At 72.6% G+C, this 19,121-nt stretch overlaps 2 protein-coding genes across 3 annotated transcripts; both read right to left on the minus strand.

Moving 5' to 3' along the window:
- Positions 1-526: 526 nt before the first annotated feature.
- F11R (F11 receptor) lies at positions 527-8,985 on the minus strand. Its single transcript, XM_054179201.1, has 10 exons — positions 8,870-8,985; positions 6,284-6,340; positions 5,885-5,998; positions 5,141-5,284; positions 4,097-4,299; positions 2,278-2,380; positions 1,864-1,971; positions 1,773-1,782; positions 1,522-1,570; positions 527-562 (listed from the first exon to the last, which is right to left on the minus strand). Exons 1-10 carry the CDS (start codon positions 8,940-8,942, stop codon positions 527-529), a joined length of 897 nt encoding a protein of 298 aa, XP_054035176.1. The 5' UTR covers positions 8,943-8,985.
- A 1,018-nt stretch (positions 8,986-10,003) lies between these two features.
- On the minus strand, positions 10,004-18,178 carry USF1 (upstream transcription factor 1). 2 transcript variants are annotated; one of them, XM_054179220.1, is made up of 11 exons: positions 18,069-18,178; positions 16,993-17,061; positions 16,854-16,903; positions 14,279-14,397; positions 12,039-12,140; positions 11,609-11,780; positions 11,449-11,536; positions 10,996-11,054; positions 10,429-10,523; positions 10,218-10,346; positions 10,004-10,133 (listed from the first exon to the last, which is right to left on the minus strand). In XM_054179220.1, the coding sequence occupies exons 2-11, from the start codon at positions 16,998-17,000 to the stop codon at positions 10,044-10,046; spliced, it is 912 nt and encodes a 303-aa protein (XP_054035195.1). In that variant the 5' UTR covers positions 17,001-17,061; positions 18,069-18,178; the 3' UTR covers positions 10,004-10,043. The 2 variants fall into 2 exon arrangements, with proteins under 2 accessions (XP_054035195.1, XP_054035194.1); XM_054179219.1 differs by having other exon boundaries at positions 11,449-11,780.
- Between the last annotated feature and the right edge of the window lie 943 nt (positions 18,179-19,121).

Raw genomic sequence — 19,121 nt, forward strand, 5'->3', positions numbered from 1 at the left:
TGACCTCGGGGGGGGACAGCCCCAAAAGAAGTTGGGGGGGTCCCAGCCACCTCCCACCCCCCACCCCCCTGCCCCAGAGCAGCAGGTAGGAGGACAGAGCTTTATTGATACCCTCCCAGTACAAAGGGGAACTGAGACCAGTAGGGGGCTGGGGGGTGCTGAATGTGCACCCCCTGAGGAGAGCTGGGGGGGGAAGGGGGTGGGGCAGGGGGGGAGGTTGTATCAGCCCCACCCCCACCCCCCACCAAAGCTGAGGACCCCCCCCCCATGGGGACAGTGACATCCCCAGAGGGTCCCTGCATGGGGACCAGGCCAGGGGCTGGGGGGGGGACACACAGGGGACTCTGTGTGTGTCCCCGACCCCCCCCCCACCCCCCCCGGGCTGCACAGGCTGGGGGAGCGGGGGAGGGGCTTAAAAACCACCACAAAGTGGTCCAGGACCAGGCAGCTCCAGGGCTGGGGACAGCTTGGGGACAGCTTGGGGACAGCTTGGGGACAGCAGGGGCCAGGGCCAGGCAGGAGCTGCTCACACCAGGAACGACGAAGTCTGCTTGAACTCACTCTGCAGGGACGGGGGGGCAAGGGGGGGACACGGGGGGACAAAGGAAGGGATGAGGAGGGGACAGGGAGGGGACATCAGGGGCAGCAGGAGCCAGCAGCAGGGACAGGGCTTGGGTGGGCAGCACCTGGGTGGCTTTGGTCACCTTGCCCAGGTCATGGTCCCCAAATTGCTCCATGGGGACAGGGATGGCAGCCACAAGCCTGGAGGGCACCGAGGGGACACCCGGGGGGGGGACACCCAGAGCAGGGTACCCAGGGCAGGGTACCCAGGGGAGGGCACCAAGGGGACACCCGGGGGGGACACACCCAGGGCAAGGCACCGAAGGGACACCCGGGGGGGGACACCCAGGGGACACCCAGGGCAGGGTACCCAGGGCAGGGCACCAAGGGGACACCCAGGGGGGACACACCCAGGGCAGGGTACCCAGGGCAGGGTACCCAGGGGAGGGCACCAAGGGGAGGGCACCAAGGGGACATCCGGGGGGGACACACCCAGGGCAGGGTACCCAGGGCAGGGTACCCAGGGGAGGGCACCAAGGGGAGGGCACCAAGGGGAGGGCACCAAGGGGACACCCGGGGGGGGGGACACCCGAGGGGGGACACCCGGGGGGGGACACCCAGGGCAAGGCACCGAAGGGACACCCGGGGGGGGACACCCAGGGGACACCCAGGGCAGGGTACCCAGGGGAGGGCACCAAGGGGACACCCGGGGGGGGACACCCAGGGGGGGGACACCCAGGGGGGGGTACCCAGGGGGGGGCACCAAGGGGACACCCAGGAGCTCCCTGCACCCCCCCAGCAGGAGGGGGGGGGGGGGTGGGTGGCACTGTCCCCAGCTCAGGGTCCCCAAGGAGCTGCAAGGGACACTGTGGGCAGGGATGGCACAAAGGGGGCACTGAGGGGTCCCCACTGCCTTGCTTTGCACCCCCCATGTCCCCCCCACGCCCCCTCCCCACTCACCTGGCTGCGGGGGGAGGCTTGGCTGTAGATCACCTTCTTGCCGCTGCCGCTGCGGGGAGGGGCAGCATCAGGACAGGTCCCCTCTGTGTCCCCTCCCTCTGTTCCCTCCCAGTGTCCCCTCAGGTCCCACCCTGAGCACCTGGGGGACACCCTGGGGGGGGACACACACCCCGGGGGGGACAGCCCAGCCTGCAGAGACCACCCCCCAAAACCCCCAACCCTGGTGGCAGCGGCGCAGGGACCTCACTTACTCCTTTCTCTCTGCAAGAGACAGAAAGAGGGGGGGTCAGGGGGGGTCAGGGGGGGTCAGGGGCACGGGGGGGGCACGGGGGGGGCACTCACTGCTGAAGTAGCCTCGGCTGTAGGCAAACCAGATGCCAAAGGCCACCAGGGCCAGCACCATCAGCAGCACCACCACGGCTGCCACGATGCCTCCCACGTTGACCTCGCCTGGGGGCAGAGGCAAAGGGCAGCAGGGCTGGGGGCAGCCCAGCAGAGACCCTCCCCCGGGTCAGCCCCAGGCCACCAGCAGGGGCAGCACCATCACCACCCAGGTCACCACCCCCCCCCGCCAGGGTCACCCCCACCAGGGTCCGCACTAACCCCCCAGGCCAGCCCCCAGGCCACCCCCAGTAGGGTCACTGGCACCAGGGTCACCCCCAGTCGAGCTGTGCCAGCCTGGCAGGGCTGCTGCCCCCTCCCCAGCCGAGCCCTGTGCCGGGCAGGGGGCACCAGGCCCTGCCCGCAGCTCCTTACTGGCCTCCAGGCGGGCTCCGTCGGACCGCTGGGGGGCGCCCACGTTGTTGTTGGCCTCGCAGGAGTACTCCCCGGAGTCGAAGGCAGTCAGGGGCTCAAAGACCTGGGCAGGGGCAGGCTGCTGAGGCCTGGGGGCACTGGGGGGGGGGCGAGGGCACAGGGGTGGTGGGATGCCCCCTGGGTGCCCTCCCCTGGGTGTCCCCTCGGTGCCCTCCAGGCTTGTGGCTGCCACCCTGCCCCCAGGGTCCCATGGAGCAATTTGGGGACCATGACCTGGGCAAGGTGACCAAAGCCACCCAGGTGCTGCCCACCCAACCCCTGTCCCACCTGCTGCCCCTGGCACCTGCTGCCCCTGGCTCCTTCTGCCCCTGGCACCTGCTGCCCTGGCACCTGCTCCCCCTGGCACCTGCTCCCCCTGGCTCCTGCTCCCCCTGGCTCCTGCTCCCCCTGGCACCTGCTGCCCCTGGCACCTGCTGCCCTGGCACCTGCCACCCTGGCACCTGCTCCCCCTGGCTCCTGCTCCCCCTGGCTCCTGCTCCCCCTGGCACCTGCTGCCCCTGGCACCTGCCGCCCTGGCACCTGCTCCCCCTGGCTCCTGCTCCTCCTGGCTCCTGCTCCCCCTGGCTCCTGCTCGCCCTGGCACCTGCCGCCCTGGCACCTGCTCCCCCTGGCTCCTGCTCCCCCTGGCTCCTGCTGCCCCTGGCACCTGCTGCCCCTGGCTCCTGCTCCCCCTGGCTCCTGCTCGCCCTGGCACCTGCTCCCCCTGGCTCCTGCTGCCCCTGGCTCCTGCTCCCCCTGGCTCCTGCTGCCCCTGGCACCTGCTGCCCCTGGCTCCTGCTCCCCCTGGCACCTGCTGCCCCTGGCACCTGCTGCCCCTGGCTCCTGCTCCCCCTGGCTCCTGCTCGCCCTGGCACCTGCTCCCCCTGGCTCCTGCTGCCCCTGGCTCCTGCTCCCCCTGGCTCCTGCTGCCCCTGGCACCTGCTGCCCCTGGCTCCTGCTCCCCCTGGCACCTGCTGCCCCTGGCACCTGCTGCCCTGGCTCCTGCTGCCCCTGGCACCTGCTCGCCCTGGCTCCTGCTCCCCCTGGCTCCTGCTCCCCCTGGCTCCTGCTGCCCCTGGCACCTGCTCCCCCTGGCACCTGCTGCCCCTGGCACCTGCTGCCCTGGCTCCTGCTGCCCTGGCTCCTGCTGCCCCTGGCTCCTGCTCCCCCTGGCACCTGCTGCCCCTGGCACCTGCTGCCCTGGCTCCTGCTCCCCCTGGCACCTGCTGCCCCTGGCACCTGCTGCCCTGGCTCCTGCTCCCCCTGGCTCCTGCTCCCCCTGGCACCTGCTGCCCCTGGCACCTGCCGCCCTGGCACCTGCTCCCCCTGGCTCCTGCTCCCCCTGGCACCTGCTCCCCCTGGCTCCTGCTCCCCCTGGCACCTGCTCCCCCTGGCTCCTGCTCCCCCTGGCTCCTGCTCCCCCTGGCACCTGCTGCCCCTGGCTCCTGCTGCCCCTGGCTCCTGCTCCCCCTGGCTCCTGCTCGCCCTGGCTCCTGCTCGCCCTGGCACCTGCTGCCCTGGCACCTGCTCCCCCGGCACCTGCTCCCCCTGGCACCTGCTCCCCCTGGCTCCTGCTCCCCCTGGCTCCTGCTCGCCCTGGCTCCTGCTCCCCCTGGCACCTGCTGCCCCTGGCACCTGCCGCCCTGGCTCCTGCTGCCCCTGGCACCTGCTCCCCCTGGCACCTGCTCCCCCTGGCTCCTGCTGCCCCTGGCACCGATGTCCCCTCCTTGCCCTGCCCTTGTGCCCCCGGTGCCCCCCGCTGCCCGGCCCTGGCGCTCACCAGCTCGCCCGTGGCGGGGTCCTGGCTGTAGGAGGAGTTGCGGAAGGCAGGGCTGCCCCCGGGGCTGGGTGGCATCACGATGCCATCCTTGTACCAGCGGAAGGTGGGGGGTGGGGAGCCCTCGGTCTCGGTGCAGCGCAGCACAGTCCTGCTGCCGATGGTGGCCGAGGAGGGGACGTGGGCCAGGGGCTTGGAGGGTGGCACTGAGGGACAGGCAGGGGACAGGCAGGGGTCAGGCAGGGGTCAGGCAGGGCATGGCCAGGGCTGGGCACTCCGTGGGCGGGGGGGGGGGGGGAGGGGTGGCAGTGTCCATCCCCAGGAGATGGTGGCACAAGAACTGGGCCCAAACTCCACCCCCCCCCAGCTTGGTGTCCCCCTGTGAAAGTCAAGGAGTGTCCCCAGCCCCCCCCCCTGCTGTCCCCTGCCCCCCCCCGCTGTCCCCTGCCCCCCCCCGCTGTCCCCAGCCCCCCCCCGCTGTCCCCTGCCCCCCCCCCCGCTGTCCCCTGCCCCCCCCCCGCTGTCCCCTGCCCCCCCCCGCTGTCCCTAGCCCCCCCCCCCCGCTGTCCCCAGCCCCCCCCCTGCTGTCCCCAGCCCCCCCCCCACGCTGTCCCCTGCCCCCCCCGCTGTGCCCAGCCCCCCCCCTGCTGTCCCCAGCCCCCCCCCCCCCGTCCTCTGGGCCCCCCCCCTGCTGTCCCCACCTGCCCAGGAGGCCTAGGCTCAGGTCCCGACCCCCGGCCTGGGGTCCCCACGAGAGGGGGAGGAGCTGAGGGGCTCAGACCCCAGACGCTGGGGGGGGGCCCAGGGCGGGGGGGTCCCAGCTCCAGGGCTGCTGTCCCCAGGGGGCAGTGGGGGACAAGCAGCAGGAGCAGCCCCAGGCCCTCCCCCTCCCACCGAGAGGCTTTGAGTCCCCCCCCCCCGGGCCTGGCATCCGCAGCGGCGCGGGGGGGGGGGGCAGGGGCGGGGCGGGGCGGGGCCGGGCGCGGCGGGGCGGGGCCGGGCGCGGCGGGGCGGGGCCGGGCGCGGCGGGGCGGGGCCGGGCCGTACCCTGGACGATGAGGGTGACCTCGGACTTGGCGATCTGGCTTCCCTCCCCAACCACCTCGCAGATGTAGCGCCCGGAGTCCGCCCTGGTGACCGCGCTCAGCCGGATGCTGGTGGGGGAGAACTGCACCCTGCTGCGGTAGGGCTCTGCGGGGGGCAGGGGCTCAGGGTGGGCTCGGGCTGCCCCCCCCCGGCCCGGGACCCCGCAGGAGGTGCTGGGGACCACAAGTGGCTTCATCCCTCCCCCCCCCCGGCGGGGAGGCTCCAGGCAGCGGTGAGGACAAGAAGGGGCTCCAGGCCTCCCCCCCGGGGGGGGTCTGCAGGGGACAGAAGGGACGCGGCCCCCCCCCCCCCCCCCCCCCGGCTTGGGGTCCCCAGGAGGTGGTGAGGGGCAGCGGTGGGGGTCACCCCCCAGCTCCACGGCCTCCAGCTAAGGTGGGCACAGGGGGTGGCTCCAAGCCCCCAGGTGGCAGTGGGGACAAGAACTGGGGGCACCCCCCCCCCCCCCCCCGGCTTGGTGGGGACCAAACCCTTGCCCAGCGGTGCCCAGGAGGTGACCACCAAGACCCTCCCCAGGGCAGATGGAGAGAAGCAGGGGAGGGGCACAGGGGCAGGCTGTGCCAGGGCTGTGCCAGGGCTGTGCCCAGGGCTGTGCCCAGGGCTGTGCCAGGCCGTGCCCAGGGCTGTGCCAGGGCTGTGCCAGGCCGTGCCCAGGGCTGTGCCAGGGCCGTGCCAGGCCGTGCCCACCTGTCAGCTCCTTGCCATAGTAGAAGAGCAGCAGGGAAGAGCCCTTCTGGAACTTCCACTCGATGCGGGGGTTGGCCCAGCTGGAGCGGAAGGCGGCGCAGGGGATGTCCACAGCTGCCAGGGCACAGCAGGGCTCTGGGCACCTGCCAGGGGCTGGCACCGGCACCGCTGCCTGGGGGCGACCCAGACAGGGGCACACATCCCCCCCACCCGGGACCAGCCCCAGCCCCTCCCCCCCAGTCCGGCCGGAACCCTGGGTGATGCCGGGGAGGGGGAGGGGGGCATGGCAGGGGGGGTGAGCAGGGGGGGTGCTGAGGGGGGCGGCAGGGGGACTGGGGGTTTGGGGGCAGCAGGGGGGCAGGGGGCTGGGGGGCGGCAGGGGGGGCGGGGGGCACTCACATTGGTGCTCAGGCACTTCCTTGGTCTGCGTGGTGACCTGGGCTCCCACGAGTGACGCTGGGGGGAAGGGCACAGAGCTGGCACCTGGGCAGCTGGGGCAGGGAGGTCAGCAGCAGCCCCGGGGCACCCAGGGGTGACCTCACTCTGTGCCTGGCTGCCCAGCAGGTGCCAGCTGCGGGAGCTGGAAAATCCTGCCCGGCCTGCTCCCCGCCCTGCAACGCCCAGGCTGGCACCCCCGTGGCACACACAGCACGCTGGGGCACCCCAGGCTGGCACCCCCGTGGCACACAGCGCACTGGGGCACCCCAGGCTGGCACCCCCGTGGCACACACAGCACGCTGGGGCACCCCAGGCTGGCACCCCCGTGGCACACAGCGCACTGGGGCACCCCAGGCTGGCACCCCCGTGGCACACAGCGCACTGGGGCACCCCAGGCTGGCACCCCCGTGGCATACACAGCGCGCTGGGGCACCCAAGGCTGGCACCCCCGTGGCACACAGCATGCTGGGGCACCCCAGGCTGGCACCCCCGTGGCACACAGCGCACTGGGGCACCCCAGGCTGGCACCCCCGTGGCACACAGCGCACTGGGGCACCCCAGGCTGGCACCCCCGTGGCACACAGCGCACTGGGGCACCCCAGGCTGGCACCCCCGTGGCATACACAGCGCGCTGGGGCACCCAAGGCTGGCACCCGCGTGGCACACAGCGCGCTGGGGCACCCCAAGGCTGGCACCACGCGGCCCGGGGGGGGCACCATGCAGCCCCTGGTGGTACCACGCGGCGCGGGGGGGGGCGGCAGCCCACCCGAGCGTCCCCTGCCCATCGAGGCTGCCAGGCCACAGCGCCGGTGCCCCCGCAGGCCGATGGCTGTACCCTGCCGGTCGGTGCCCCCGGGGGGGTGAGTCACGCCGGGAGGTGGCTGCCAGCCTTGCCCCCAAGCCACCTTTGCACCCCGAGCCGCCGCCAGGGCAAGCCCAGGAGGGCAGCGGTGCCCCAAGGCCGTCCCGGGGGCACAGGGGGGGCAGAGGGGGGGCACAGTCTGGTGCCCCCCAAGCTCCGAGGGCTTCCCAAGCCGGGGCACGGTGGCACCGTTCTGAGCCGGAACGCCCCCAGCCCCCTCCCCCGGGGCCACGTCCTGAGGCGACAAAGATTTGGGGTTACTTTAGGCAGATTCGGGGCAGAGGCGACACCCAGAGCGTGCCCAAGGGGTGCCCAGGTCTCCAGCTGGCACAGGGCTCGGGCAGGATCGGGTTAACCCCGACCGGCGCTGCGATTGTCCCGGGACAATGGCGGAGACGTCACAGCACGGCAGGGACAGGAAGGGCTACCGAGGCCACCCCCGGCGCAGCCCTGCCCCGGTGCCCCGGTGCCCTGCAGCCCTTGGCAGCAGCGGCGGCTCGGCGGTAACCGGGCCGGGGGGCGCCACCCGATGCCCCCCGACGGGGACACCTCTGCCACCGGCGGTCATCGCCAACCGGCCCCGGGAGGTTTCGCCACCGCCGGTTTCCGGCCTCGGGAAGTGCCACCGGATCCGCCCCCCCATGCCCGAGGGGGGTTGGGATGGGGTCGGTGCCACCGAATCCTGCCCCTCCCTCGGCTGTAGTGCTCAACGGGGGGGGCACCGGAGACCCTCCACGGGACCCTCTTGGCGGGGGGTTCCGGTGCCCCCTCCCCAGCACGCAGCCACAAAACCAACCGAGGAGGAGGAGGGCAGCCCCGGGACCGGGGTGTCCGCAGCACCGAGGTGTCCCCGGGGCGGGGGCGTCCCACGGGCGGTCCCGTGGGCGGTGGACGGCCACCGCCGGGTTATTAATAGCTCCGTTATCGCGGTGTACGGCGGCACCGAGGGGCCCCTCCCGTGAGTCTTCCCCGCCCCGATACAAACGGAGCTCCTGGAGCGCGGCACCGACACCGGGGGACCCACCCAGGGCAGTACCGGGCGACACCTCCCCCCTGCCCACCGCCCCCCGGGGCCGGACCGGCCAAAACACTGCGATACTCTGGTACCGGGACAGCCCCGGGGGACCCTCTCGACACCGAGACAGCCCCGGGGGACCCTCCCAACACCTCCCTGGTACTGGGACAGACCCGGGGGACCCTCCCGACACCTCTCCGGTACGATCAGCGCCCCGTACCGACCCTTCCCCCACCCCCGTGGCACCGAAACCGCCGCGGGGGTCCCGCCGCCACCCGACACGGGCTATCCCCCGGGAATCCGCCACCCTTCCGGTACCAGCACCGATCCGGGAGACCCTCCCCTCGCCCTTCCAGTGTCGGCAGCCCCCCCAGGGGGACTCCCCCCCACCATCCCTCCGGTACCGAAACCGCCGCGGGCGTCCCACTGCCACTCGATACCGGCCGTCCTCCGGGGCTCCGCCACCCTTCCGGCCCCACCGCTGCCCCGGGCGACGCTCCCGCCACCCCTCCGGTACCGGCAGACACCTGGGGGACGCTCCCGCCCCTTCCCCGGTACGAAAACCTCCACGAGGGCCTCCCTGCCACCCGATACCGGACCCCCGCCAGGGCTCCGCCGCCGCTCCCGTCGCGGCCGCCCATTGTTGCGGTCGCTCTCGCCGGGCACTCACCGGCCGCCGCCCCGAGCAGCAGCAGCAGCGGCCGGGGCCGGACCCCGGGTCCCCGCCGCGCCGCTCCCGCCATGGCCGCTGCCGCTCTGCGCGCCCCCGCCCGCTCCAGGTGCGGCCCCCCCCCCGCCCCGCCCAGGTGCGGCACCGCCCCCTCCCGGGGCTGGGCCAACCCGGAGCCCCCCCCCGGCCAGGTGCTAGAGAGCCCCGCCCCCCCGCGCCTCCATTGGCCGTGCCGCCCGTCTCGTCAAGGGGACGAGCACGCTCCCCTCCCCGATGATTGGCTGGCTTGGCCCCGCAGCGCCGGTTTGATTGGCTGAGGCGGAGGGACCGCGCACGCGACAGGTGTGGAAAAGGTTGAGGCCAATCAGCCAATCAGAGAGCGAGCTGCAACTTCTGGCCAATGAGCGGCGCTCAGAGCCCCTCGTGGCGGCCCGCGGGCTGGGCCCGGCCGTTGCCATGGCGACCAAGCCTGCGGCCCGCTGCGGGCCCAGTGCCCCCCAGCGCCCTCCTGGTACCACCTTGGTGCCTTCCGCTGCCCTCTCAGTGCCCCCAGGAGCCTCTAAGCATCTTCCAGCCCCCCCCCCGGTGCCCCCCCCGGTGCCCGCAGGAGGCTCAGAGCTGCAAAACCAAATCTCCACTTTGCTTTATTTTTTTTTGCCTTTTCCTTCAATTCCAAAGAGTTTAAAAAAGTTCCCAGCCCAGGGCCAGGCCAGCGCGGGGGGGGGCCGGGGGGGGCCCTGTGCCCCCCTCTGCCCATCAAGAGAGGGCCCAGGCCCCTCGGGGGTGCCCCAGGGATGCCCACAGCGGGAGGGCGCCGGGGGAGGGCAGAGGTGGTGCTGGGGGGGGGGGGGGGGGGGGGGGGGGAGAGGTGGCGCTGGGGGAGGGGCAGTGAGGAGGGGGAGGGGACAGGGACACAGCAGGGCCGGTGCCCGCCTGGCCGAGAGCGTGGCAGGAAGGGTGGCACAGGGCTGGCAGAGGACAGAGGTGCCAACCTGAGCGGCTGGCGCTGGGCACAGGAACCAAGGGGGGGCCTCGCGTCACGCCACGGGGGGGAGCTGCTAGCTGCCCTGGGGGGGGGTGCTGAGGGGGTGAAGGGGGGAGGGGGAGGTTCAGCAGAGGGTGGGGGGTGGGGGTGGTGCCCCCCTGCCCGCCCTGGTGCCCGCCCTGGTGCCCGTCAGTGGCTGTCGTTCTTGATGACGATCTCCACGCCGTGCTGGCGCAGCTGTGCCCGCAGGATCAGGTTCTTGTTCTTCAGCTCCTCCACCTGCAGGGCAGGGGCAGGTGAGGGGAGGGCACTGTGGATGCCCACCCTCAGCTGTGCCAGCCCAGGGGCTGGCATCTCCCTGACCTGCTGCCTGAGGACTTCGTTGTCCATCTGCAGCTGGTCCAGGCCCTGCAGCTCCTCGGACAGGCGATGGTTGCTCTGCCGCAGCTCCTGGATGTAGTCGCAGGCCTTGGACAGGATCCCCCCTTTGCTCTGGCATTTGGGGGGCACAAAGAGTGAGGAAGGGGCTCAGCACTCGGCTGGCACCCCCCGTGCCCCCCGGGGTGCCCCCAACCTGGCCAGACTTGGTGTTCTCCATGGAGCAGTCAGGGATGATCTTGGAGAGCTGCACGATCCAGTTGTTGATCTTGTCCCGACGCCGCCGCTCCACTGCCAGGCAGCACCGGCTCAGAGCCCCCCCGGGCACCCTGAGACCCTCCCCACAGGCATCCCCAGCCCTGAGACCCTCCCCGGGCACCCTGAGACCCCCCCCATGGGCACCCCCGGCCCTGAGACCCCGCCCGGGCACCCTGAGACCCTCCCCACAGGCATCCCCAGCCCTGAGACCCTCCCCGGGCACCCTGAGACCCCCCATGGGCACCCCCGGCCCTGAGACCCCGCCCGGGCACCCTGAGACCCCCCCATGGCTACCTCCATCCCTGAGACACCCCCCCACGGGCACCCCCAGCCCTAAGACCCTCCCATGGGCACCCAGAGCCCTGACAATCCCCATATGGGCACCCAGTGGCCTCTGACCTCCCCACTGTGGGCACCCAGACCCCTGTGACCTCCCCCAGGGGCACCCAGCCCTCTGAGACCCCCCCGGGGCACCCCCAGCCCCCAGTGCCCCCTGAGTGCCAACCTTCGTTGTGCTGTGCCCGGCGCTTCTCATCCCGGGTCGCCCGCGGGGCCTCCGACTTCCTGCGGGGGCCAGGGGGGTTGGCACTGGTGTGGCACTGGTGGGCACCACTGCAGCAAGAGCCCAGTGCCCCCCAGTGCCTTCCACTATCCCTTGGCACCTTCTCCAGTGCCTTCCAGGGCCCACCAGTGCCCCCAGTACCTTCCTGTGCCATTCCAGTACCTCCCAGCGCCCTCCCAGCGCCCCCCAGCACCCTCCCAGCGCCCTCCCAGCGCTGCCAGTGCCCCCCAGCACCCTCCCAGTGCCTTCTCCAGGACCTTTCAGTACCTGCCCCAGTCTGTCCTGGTGCCCTCCCAGTGCCCTCCCAGTGCTCAGCATACTCCACCCCTGCCCCTCCCTTGGCACCTCCTGCTGCCCTGCCCCCCCCCAGGAGCCCCCTGCCCCCCTGGCACTCACGGGGAGTAGGGATGTGCCCGGGGGGCGATGGACCTCTGGGTGCCCCCCTGGAGGACCTCCTGCGGCGACATCATGACGAAGAACTGCCCTGGGGGGGGAGCAGGGGGTGAGGCGGTGCCGGCGGCCCGGCCGGGGGGGGGCGGGGGGCGCCAGGCGGTACCCGTGGGCGTGGGCTGCCCCAGCAGGGTGTCCGAGCTCTGCGTGGTGACCACGGCCGTGGCGGTGGTGGCCGCGGTGGCCTCGGCCGCGGGGAAGTAGCTGTAGTGAGCCTCGGCGCCGCCGGCCTCGGGCTCCACTCCCTCCTCGCTGCTGAACGCTCCCTGGATCACGGCCTGCAGGGGGCAGCACCGAGCAGCGTCCGCAGGGGAGCGCCGCAGAGCCCCGCGGGGCCGCCGCGGCCGCCCCGGGACCACCGCAGACCCCCTTGAGCCACCAGAGCCTCCCCCGGGGCCCCCCAGCCTCCTGCCCCTCCCGTGGGCACCCAAGCAGCTCAGGCTGGCGAGGGGCGAGGGCAGGAGGCTCCCAGCAGGGTGCCCGGCGCAGGCAGCCACCCCCAGCCCCCGGCCCTAGCCCCCGGCCCCAGCCCCCACCTGTGTCATGGACTGGGCGGCAGGGTAGCCGCTGATGGCTCCGGTGCCCTCCGTCTGCCCATCCAGCTGCCCGTCCGCCACTTGGATCACTCTGTACATCACCTGCCACGGCCTGCGGCTCCAGCAGCGCCCCGCGGCCCCCAGACCCACCCAGACCCGCAGAGCGCCCCCCCTCCGAACCCACCCACAGCCCCCTGCCACAGCCGGCGGCTCCAGCAGCGCCCCGAGCCCCCCCCGACCCACCCCACCCCCGAACCCCACCCCCCAGCCCCCCCCAAGTCCACCCAAACCAAATCCCACCCCAAACCCACCCCAAATTCCCCCCAAGCCACCCCGGACCTACCCCAACCCCCCCAAACTACACAAACTCACCCAAACCGACCCCTAAATCCCCTCAAATCAGCCCAAACCCTCCCAGAATGACCCCAAAAGGCCCAAACGCGGCCCGGAGCCACCTGGGCTTCCCCGAAACCTCCCCAAAAGAGCCCAAACCCACCCAAACTGACCCAAACCCACCCAAACCGGCCCAAACCCACCCAAACTGACCCAAACCCACCCAAACCGACCCAAACCCACCCAAACTGACCCAAACCGGCCCAAACCCACCCAAACCGACCCAAACCCACCCAAACTGACCCAAACTGACCCAAACCGGCCCAAACCCACCCAAACCGACCCAAACTGACCCAAACCGACCCAAACCCACCCAAACCGACCCAAACCCACCCAAACCGACCCAAACCCACCCAAACCCACCCAAACCGACCCAAACCGACCCAAACCCACCCAAACCCACCCAAACTGACCCAAACTGACCCAAACCCACCCAAACTGACCCAAACCGGCCCAAACCCACCCAAACTGACCCAAACCGGCCCAAACCGGCCCAAACCCACCCAAACCCACCCAAACTGACCCAAACCCACCCAAACCGACCCAAACCCACCCAAACCCACCCAAACCCACCCAAACCCACCCAAACCCACCCAAACTGACCCAAACCCACCCAAACCGACCCAAACCGGCCCAAACCCACCCAAACTGACCCAAACTGACCCAAACCCACCCAAACTGACCCAAACCGGCCCAAACCCACCCAAACTGACCCAAACCGACCCAAACCCACCCAAACTGACCCAAACCGGCCCAAACCCACCCAAACTGACCCAAACCGGCCCAAACTGACCCAAACCCACCCAAACTGACCCAAACCCACCCAAACCGACCCAAACCCACCCAAACCCACCCAAACTGACCCAAACCGACCCAAACCGACCCAAACTGACCCAAACCCACCCAAACTGACCCAAACCGACCCAAACTGACCCAAACCCGCCCAAACTGACCCAAACCCGCCCAAACTGACCCAAACCCGCCCAAACTGACCCAAACCCGCCCAAACTGACCCAAACCCGCCCAAACCCACCCAAACCCACCCAAACCCACCCAAACCCACCCAAACCGACCCAAACTGACCCAAACCCACCCAAACCCACCCAAACCCACCCAAACTGACCCAAACCGGCCCAAACCCACCCAAACCGACCCAAACCGGCCCAAACCGACCCAAACCCACCCAAACCCACCCAAACCCCCCCAAACCGACCCAAACCCACCCAAACCCACCCAAACTGACCCAAACCCACCTGAACTGACCCAAACTGACCCAAACCCACCCAAACTGACCCAAACTGGCCCAAACCCACCCAAACCGACCCAAACCCACCCAAACTGACCCAAACCCACCCAAACTGACCCAAACCCACCCAAACTGACCCAAACCGGCCCAAACCCACCCAAACCGACCCAAACCCACCCAAACCCCCCCAAACCGACCCAAACCCCCCCAAACCGGCCCAAACCCACCCAAACTGACCCAAACCGGCCCAAACCGACCCAAACCTCCCCAAACCCCCCCAAACCGACCCAAACCCACCCAAACCCACCCAATCCCACCCAAACCCACCCAAACTGACCCAAACCCACCTGAACTGACCCAAACTGACCCAAACCCACCCAAACTGACCCAAACCAACCTGAACCCACCCAAACCAACCCAAACCGACCCAGACCCACCCAGCACAGCCCCTGGGCCCCCACAGGATCCCTTTGGGCCCCCACAGGATCCCTTTGGGCCACCAGCAGCCCCCCCATGCCCTCCCAGAGAAGGCTCTCGCCCTAGCAGCAGCCTCCCTGTGCCCAGCAGGGCCAGGGCGGGGTGGGGCCGGGGCGGGGCCCACCTGGGTGCCGCCGTTCTCGGTCCTGAAGACATATTTGATGTTGGGGTCGGGGAAGGTGGCTGCGGACTGGATGCTGGCAATGGCCACACTGGTTGGGTCCTCGCCTGTGGCCACTGCACCTTCGGGCGAGAGGTGGCCTCAGGGGGGGCCCTGGCACCACCCGGCCCTGGCACACGGCAGGAGCTGCCCTGGTGCCAGCCAGAGGGCACTGGGTATGGACTGGGCACAGCTGGGCAGGGCTGCGGTCAGGCTGGGCACAGCTGGGCACGGTTGGGGACAGGCTGGGCATGGTTGGGGTCAGGCTGGGCATGGTTGGGCACGGTTGGGGACAGGCTGGGCATGGTTGGGGTCAGGCTGGGCATGGCTGGGCACGGTTGGGGACAGGCTGGGCATGGTTGGGGTCAGGCTGGGCATGGTTGGGGTCAGGCTGGGCACAGCTGGGCACGGTTGGGGACAGGCTGGGCATGGTTGGGGTCAGGCTGGGCACGGTGGGGGTCAGGCTGGGCATGACTGGGCACGGTTGGGGACAGGCTGGGCATGGTTGGGGTCAGGCTGGGCACAGCTGGGCACGGTTGGGGACAGGCTGGGCATGGTTGGGGTCAGGCTGGGCACGGCTGGGCACGGTTGGGGACAGGCTGGGCACGGTTGGGGACAGGCTGGGCACGGTTGGGGACAGGCTGGGCATGGTTGGGGTCAGGCTGGGCACGGTTGGGGACAGGCTGGGCATGGTTGGGGACAGGCTGGGCATGGTTGGGGTCAGGCTGGGCACGGCTGGGCACGGTTGGGGACAGGCTGGGCATGGTTGGGGTCGGGCTGGGCACGGTTGGGGTCGGGCTGGGCACGGTTGGGGTCGGGCTGGGCATGGTTGGGGTCAGGCTGGGCACAGCTGGGCACGGTTGGGGACGGGCTGGGCACGGCTGGGCACGGGCTGGACATGGTTGGGGTCGGCCTGGGCTGGGCATGGCTGGGCACGGCTAGGGTCAGGCTGGGCACGGCTGGGGTCGGGCTGGGCACGGCTGGGGTCGGGCTAAGCATGGCTGGGCACAGCTGGGATCGGGCTGGGCACAGCTGGGATCGGGCTGGGCACGGCTGGGGTCGGGCTGGGCATGGCTGGGCACAGCTGGGATCGGGCTGGGCACGGCTGGGCACAGCTGGGATCGGGCTGGGCACGGCTGGGGTCGGGCTGGGCATGGCTGGGCACAGCTGGGATCGGGCTGGGCACGGCTGGGCACAGCTGGGATCGGGCTGGGCACGGCTGGGGTCGGGCTGGGCACGGCTGGGGTCGGGCTGGGGTCAGGCTGGGCATGGTTGGGCACAGCTGGGATCGGGCTGGGCACAGCTGGGATCGGGCTGGGCACGGCTGGGGTCGGGCTGGGGTCAGGCTGGGCATGGTTGGGCACAGCTGGGGTCGGGCTAAGCACAACTGGGGTCAGGCTGGGCATAGTTGGGGTGGGCTGGGCATGGCTGGGGTCGGGCTGGGCACGGCGGGGATCGGGCTGGGCACGGCGGGGGTCGGGCTGGGCACGGCTGGGCACGGCTGGGGTCGGGCTGGGCACGGCGGGGGTCGGGCTGGGCACGGCGGGGGTCGGGCTGGGCACGGCTGGGCATGGCTGGGATCGGGCTGGGCACGGCGGGGGTCGGGCTGGGCACGGCTGGGATCGGGCTGGGCACGGCTGGGATCGGGCTGGGCACGGCTGGGCACGGCTGGGGTCGGGCTGGGCACGGCTGGGCATGGCTGGGGTCGGGCTGGGCACGGCTGGGGTCGGGCTGGGCACGGCTGGGCACGGGCTGGGCATGGTTGGGGTGGGCTGGGCATGGCTGGGGTCGGGCTGGGGTCGGGCTGGGCACGGCTGGGATCGGGCTGGGCACGGCTGGGGTCGGGCTGGGCACGGCTGGGGTGGGCTGGGCATGGCTGGGGTCGGGCTGGGCATGGCTGGGATCAGGCTGGGGTCAGGCTGGGCACGGCTGGGGTCGGGCTGGGCACGGCTGGGCACAGCTGGGATCGGGCTGGGCACGGCTGGGGTCGGGCTGGGCATGGCTGGGGTCGGGCTGGGCACAGCTGGGATCGGGCTGGGCACGGCTGGGGTCGGGCTGGGCACGGCTGGGATCAGGCTGGGCATGGCTGGGATCAGGCTGGGGTCAGGCTGGGCACGGCTGGGTTCAGGCTGGGCATGGTTGGGCACAGCTGGGGTCGGGCTAAGCACAACTGGGGTCAGGCTGGGCATAGTTGGGGTGGGCTGGGCATGGCTGGGGTCGGGCTGGGCACGGCGGGGGTCGGGCTGGGCACAGCTGGGATCGGGCTGGGCACGGCTGGGCATGGCTGGGGTCGGGCTGGGCATGGCTGGGCATGGCTGGGGTCGGGCTGGGCACGGCTGGGCACGGCTGGGGTCGGGCTGGGCACGGCTGGGCACGGCTGGGGTCGGGCTGGGCACGGCTGGGATCGGGCTGGGCACGGCTGGGCACGGCTGGGGTCGGGCTGGGCACGGGCTGGGCATGGTTGGGGTGGGCTGGGCATGGCTGGGGTCGGGCTGGGGTCGGGCTGGGCACGGCTGGGGTCAGCCCGGTGCCCGCTCACCTTCCTGGATCTGCACTGTGCCCTCTTCCGTCTCGGCTGCTTTCTGCTGCCTGCCAGGGGAGGGAGAGCAGCAGGGTGAGAGGTGGGGGAGGACTCTCCCCTGTGCCCAGGACGCCAGCCTGGGCTCCCTGGCACTCACCCCTTCATCGCTCCGCTCCGACGGGCATCAGCAGGCAGGTGCCGAGGGAGGCTGGCAGCCGTCACAGCCCTGCAGGGGCAACGGGCACGGTGCCAAGGCGGCAGCATGGGGGCAGTGCCAGCGGGCACAGGGCGAAGCTGGGCCCCGGTACTGCCACGGGGGCCTGGCACCGGTCACCAAAGGGAGACCGAGCCGCCGTAGCTGGCACTGGGGATGGCACCAAAGCACCAGGATGGGGGCACAGCCAGGGCGGAGGTGGCAAAGCTGCGCCCTGGCAGTGCCAGGGTAGCCTGGCACCACATCAGCCACCACAGCCAGGCACTGGTGACAGCAGCCTGGCACCAGGACTGGGGCAGTGCAGGGCGGAGGTAGCAAAGCTGTGCCCTGGCAGTGCCACCGCGGCCAGGCACCGGCTACCGGGGGCCACTTTCGGGGGTCCCCTGCTCCGCTCCCGACCCCGGGTGCCCCCCGGCTCTGCTGCCCTGGGGGATGGTTTGGGGTCCAGCTGGTGCCGGTGCCCCTCCGCTGCCCCCCGGCGCCTCGAGCCGGCAGCGGTTCCGTGCCGACCCCGGGACCTGCTCGGTGCGACCGCGACCCTCCCCCCCCCCCGCCCCGGTCCCGGTCCCTGCGGTGCCAGAGCCGGGAGGGGCAGAGGAGACACCGGGGGGAGAGCCCGGCCCGGGCGGGGGGAGTCCGGCCCGGGGAGGGGGGGAGCCCGGGCCGGGGGCAGCTGACAGGCCCGGGGCGGTGACAGGCCCGGGGCGGGGGGGGCGGTGACACGCCGGGCGGGGGCAGTGCCAGGCCCGAGGCGGGGGCGGCAGGCCCGGGGAGCCGACCCCGACGGAGCCAGCGGATCCCGGGGTGGGGCCAGGGCCCAGAGCCTGCCGGTGGCAGCGGCGGCCGGGCCCGGTGCGGGGGAAGGGGGAGGGGAAGCGGCGGCCGGGCCCGCGCGCACCGGCGCCCGCGGGAGGCCCCGGCGCGACGCCGCGAGGAGCAGGAGAGGGGCTGTCGGTGCGCGGCGGCCCCGGCGCGGCCCCGGCGCGGCCCCGGTGCCCCCCGCCCGCCCCCTCCGTTACCTCTCCGCGCCGGGCCGCCCTGCGCGCGCTCGGCCCCTTGTCTCGCCATGGAGCTCCGCACATGCGCACGGCGCCGCCGCGCCGCCATGGCAGCTGCGGGCGGAAGGGAGGCCGCGCCGCCCCCCCCACGTGACCGCCCCCGCCGCCATCTTGGGGTGGGCAGAGGCAGCCTCCGAGCCGCAGCGCGCCGCCGGCCGCCATCTTGGCGCCGGGCACGGCCTCCCCGCGCCGCTCCGCCGGCGCCATCTCAGTGCGTGCAGGCCCCGCCGGGCGCCATCTTAGACGGCGAAGCGCGGCGCTCCCGCCCCGGCGCCATCTTGGGTAATGGCAGCGCCCACCCTGCTCGCGCCCCGCGCGTCCCAACCGGCCCCGCTCCCCGGGACCGCCGCCGCCGGCAGAGGGACTCTCCGCCCTCCTCCGGCCCGGCTCGGGGTGCTGCTGCGCACCGCTCCGCCACACCGGGGCCTTGAGGCCGCCCCGTGCGCCGCCACGTTGCAGGGAAGGAGGCCGCGGCCGCAGACACAGCTCAGAGCCTTTATTGCCCTCCCGCGCCGCCGGCGCTCAGCGCTCTGCCCCCACGCCCTCGGTGCCCACCGCCCGCCGCAGCGGGGGCACCGCCGCCACCCCCTCGTCCTGCGCCAGCGGCCGGGCCAGGCTCAGCCGGCTCCCGGCCGGCGCCTCGCCCTCGGCGGCCGCCACGCAGCTGAGAGGCCGCAGCCTGAGCGGGGCCCTGTGGAAGGGCAGGGCCCGGGGCGGGGCGGCGGCCGCCGGCTGCCCGCTGCCGCCGCAGGTCTGGATCCGCCGCACCGGCGCCCGGCGCAGCTGCTGCTCGGCGGCCGCCGCCACGGCCGCGTCGAAGCTGAGGCTGGCGCCGTCCCTCCAGCCTGCCCTCCTGGCCGGGGCCCCGGGAGGCCTCTCGGCGGCGCCCGGGGGCGGGCAGGGCTGCGGCGCTGCGGGGGCCTTGGCGAACTGGGGCTTGGGGGGCACGACCGGCACGGAGCGAGCCTGCTGCACCCGGACCCTGCGAGCTGCCAGGCGAGCCTGGGCGCTGCC

Source organism: Dryobates pubescens (assembly GCF_014839835.1).
Source record: "Dryobates pubescens isolate bDryPub1 chromosome 41 unlocalized genomic scaffold, bDryPub1.pri SUPER_41_unloc_2, whole genome shotgun sequence".
Classification (NCBI taxonomy): Eukaryota; Metazoa; Chordata; class Aves; order Piciformes; family Picidae; genus Dryobates; species Dryobates pubescens.

Bases quoted from the DNA above. Each gene is read 5' to 3' on its own strand.
- F11R (XM_054179201.1), bottom strand. From the start codon at position 8,942: ATGGCGGGAGCGGCGCGGCGGGGACCCGGGGTCCGGCCCCGGCCGCTG. The intron at 5,285-5,884 runs GTGGGCACGGCC...TGCCCCCCGCAG, and splicing joins CTATGGCAAGGAGCTGACAG to AGCCCTACCGCAGCAGGGTG. The intron at 2,381-4,096 runs GTGAGCGCCAGG...GCCCCTGCCCAG, and splicing joins ACCCCGCCACGGGCGAGCTG to GTCTTTGAGCCCCTGACTGC.
- USF1 (XM_054179219.1), bottom strand. The intron at 12,141-14,278 runs GTGGGCCCCGCC...AGGCCGTGGCAG, and splicing joins CCGAGAACGGCGGCACCCAG to GTGATGTACAGAGTGATCCA. The intron at 10,524-10,995 runs GTTGGCACTCAG...GCTGCCTGGCAG, and splicing joins CCGGGCACAGCACAACGAAG to TGGAGCGGCGGCGTCGGGAC.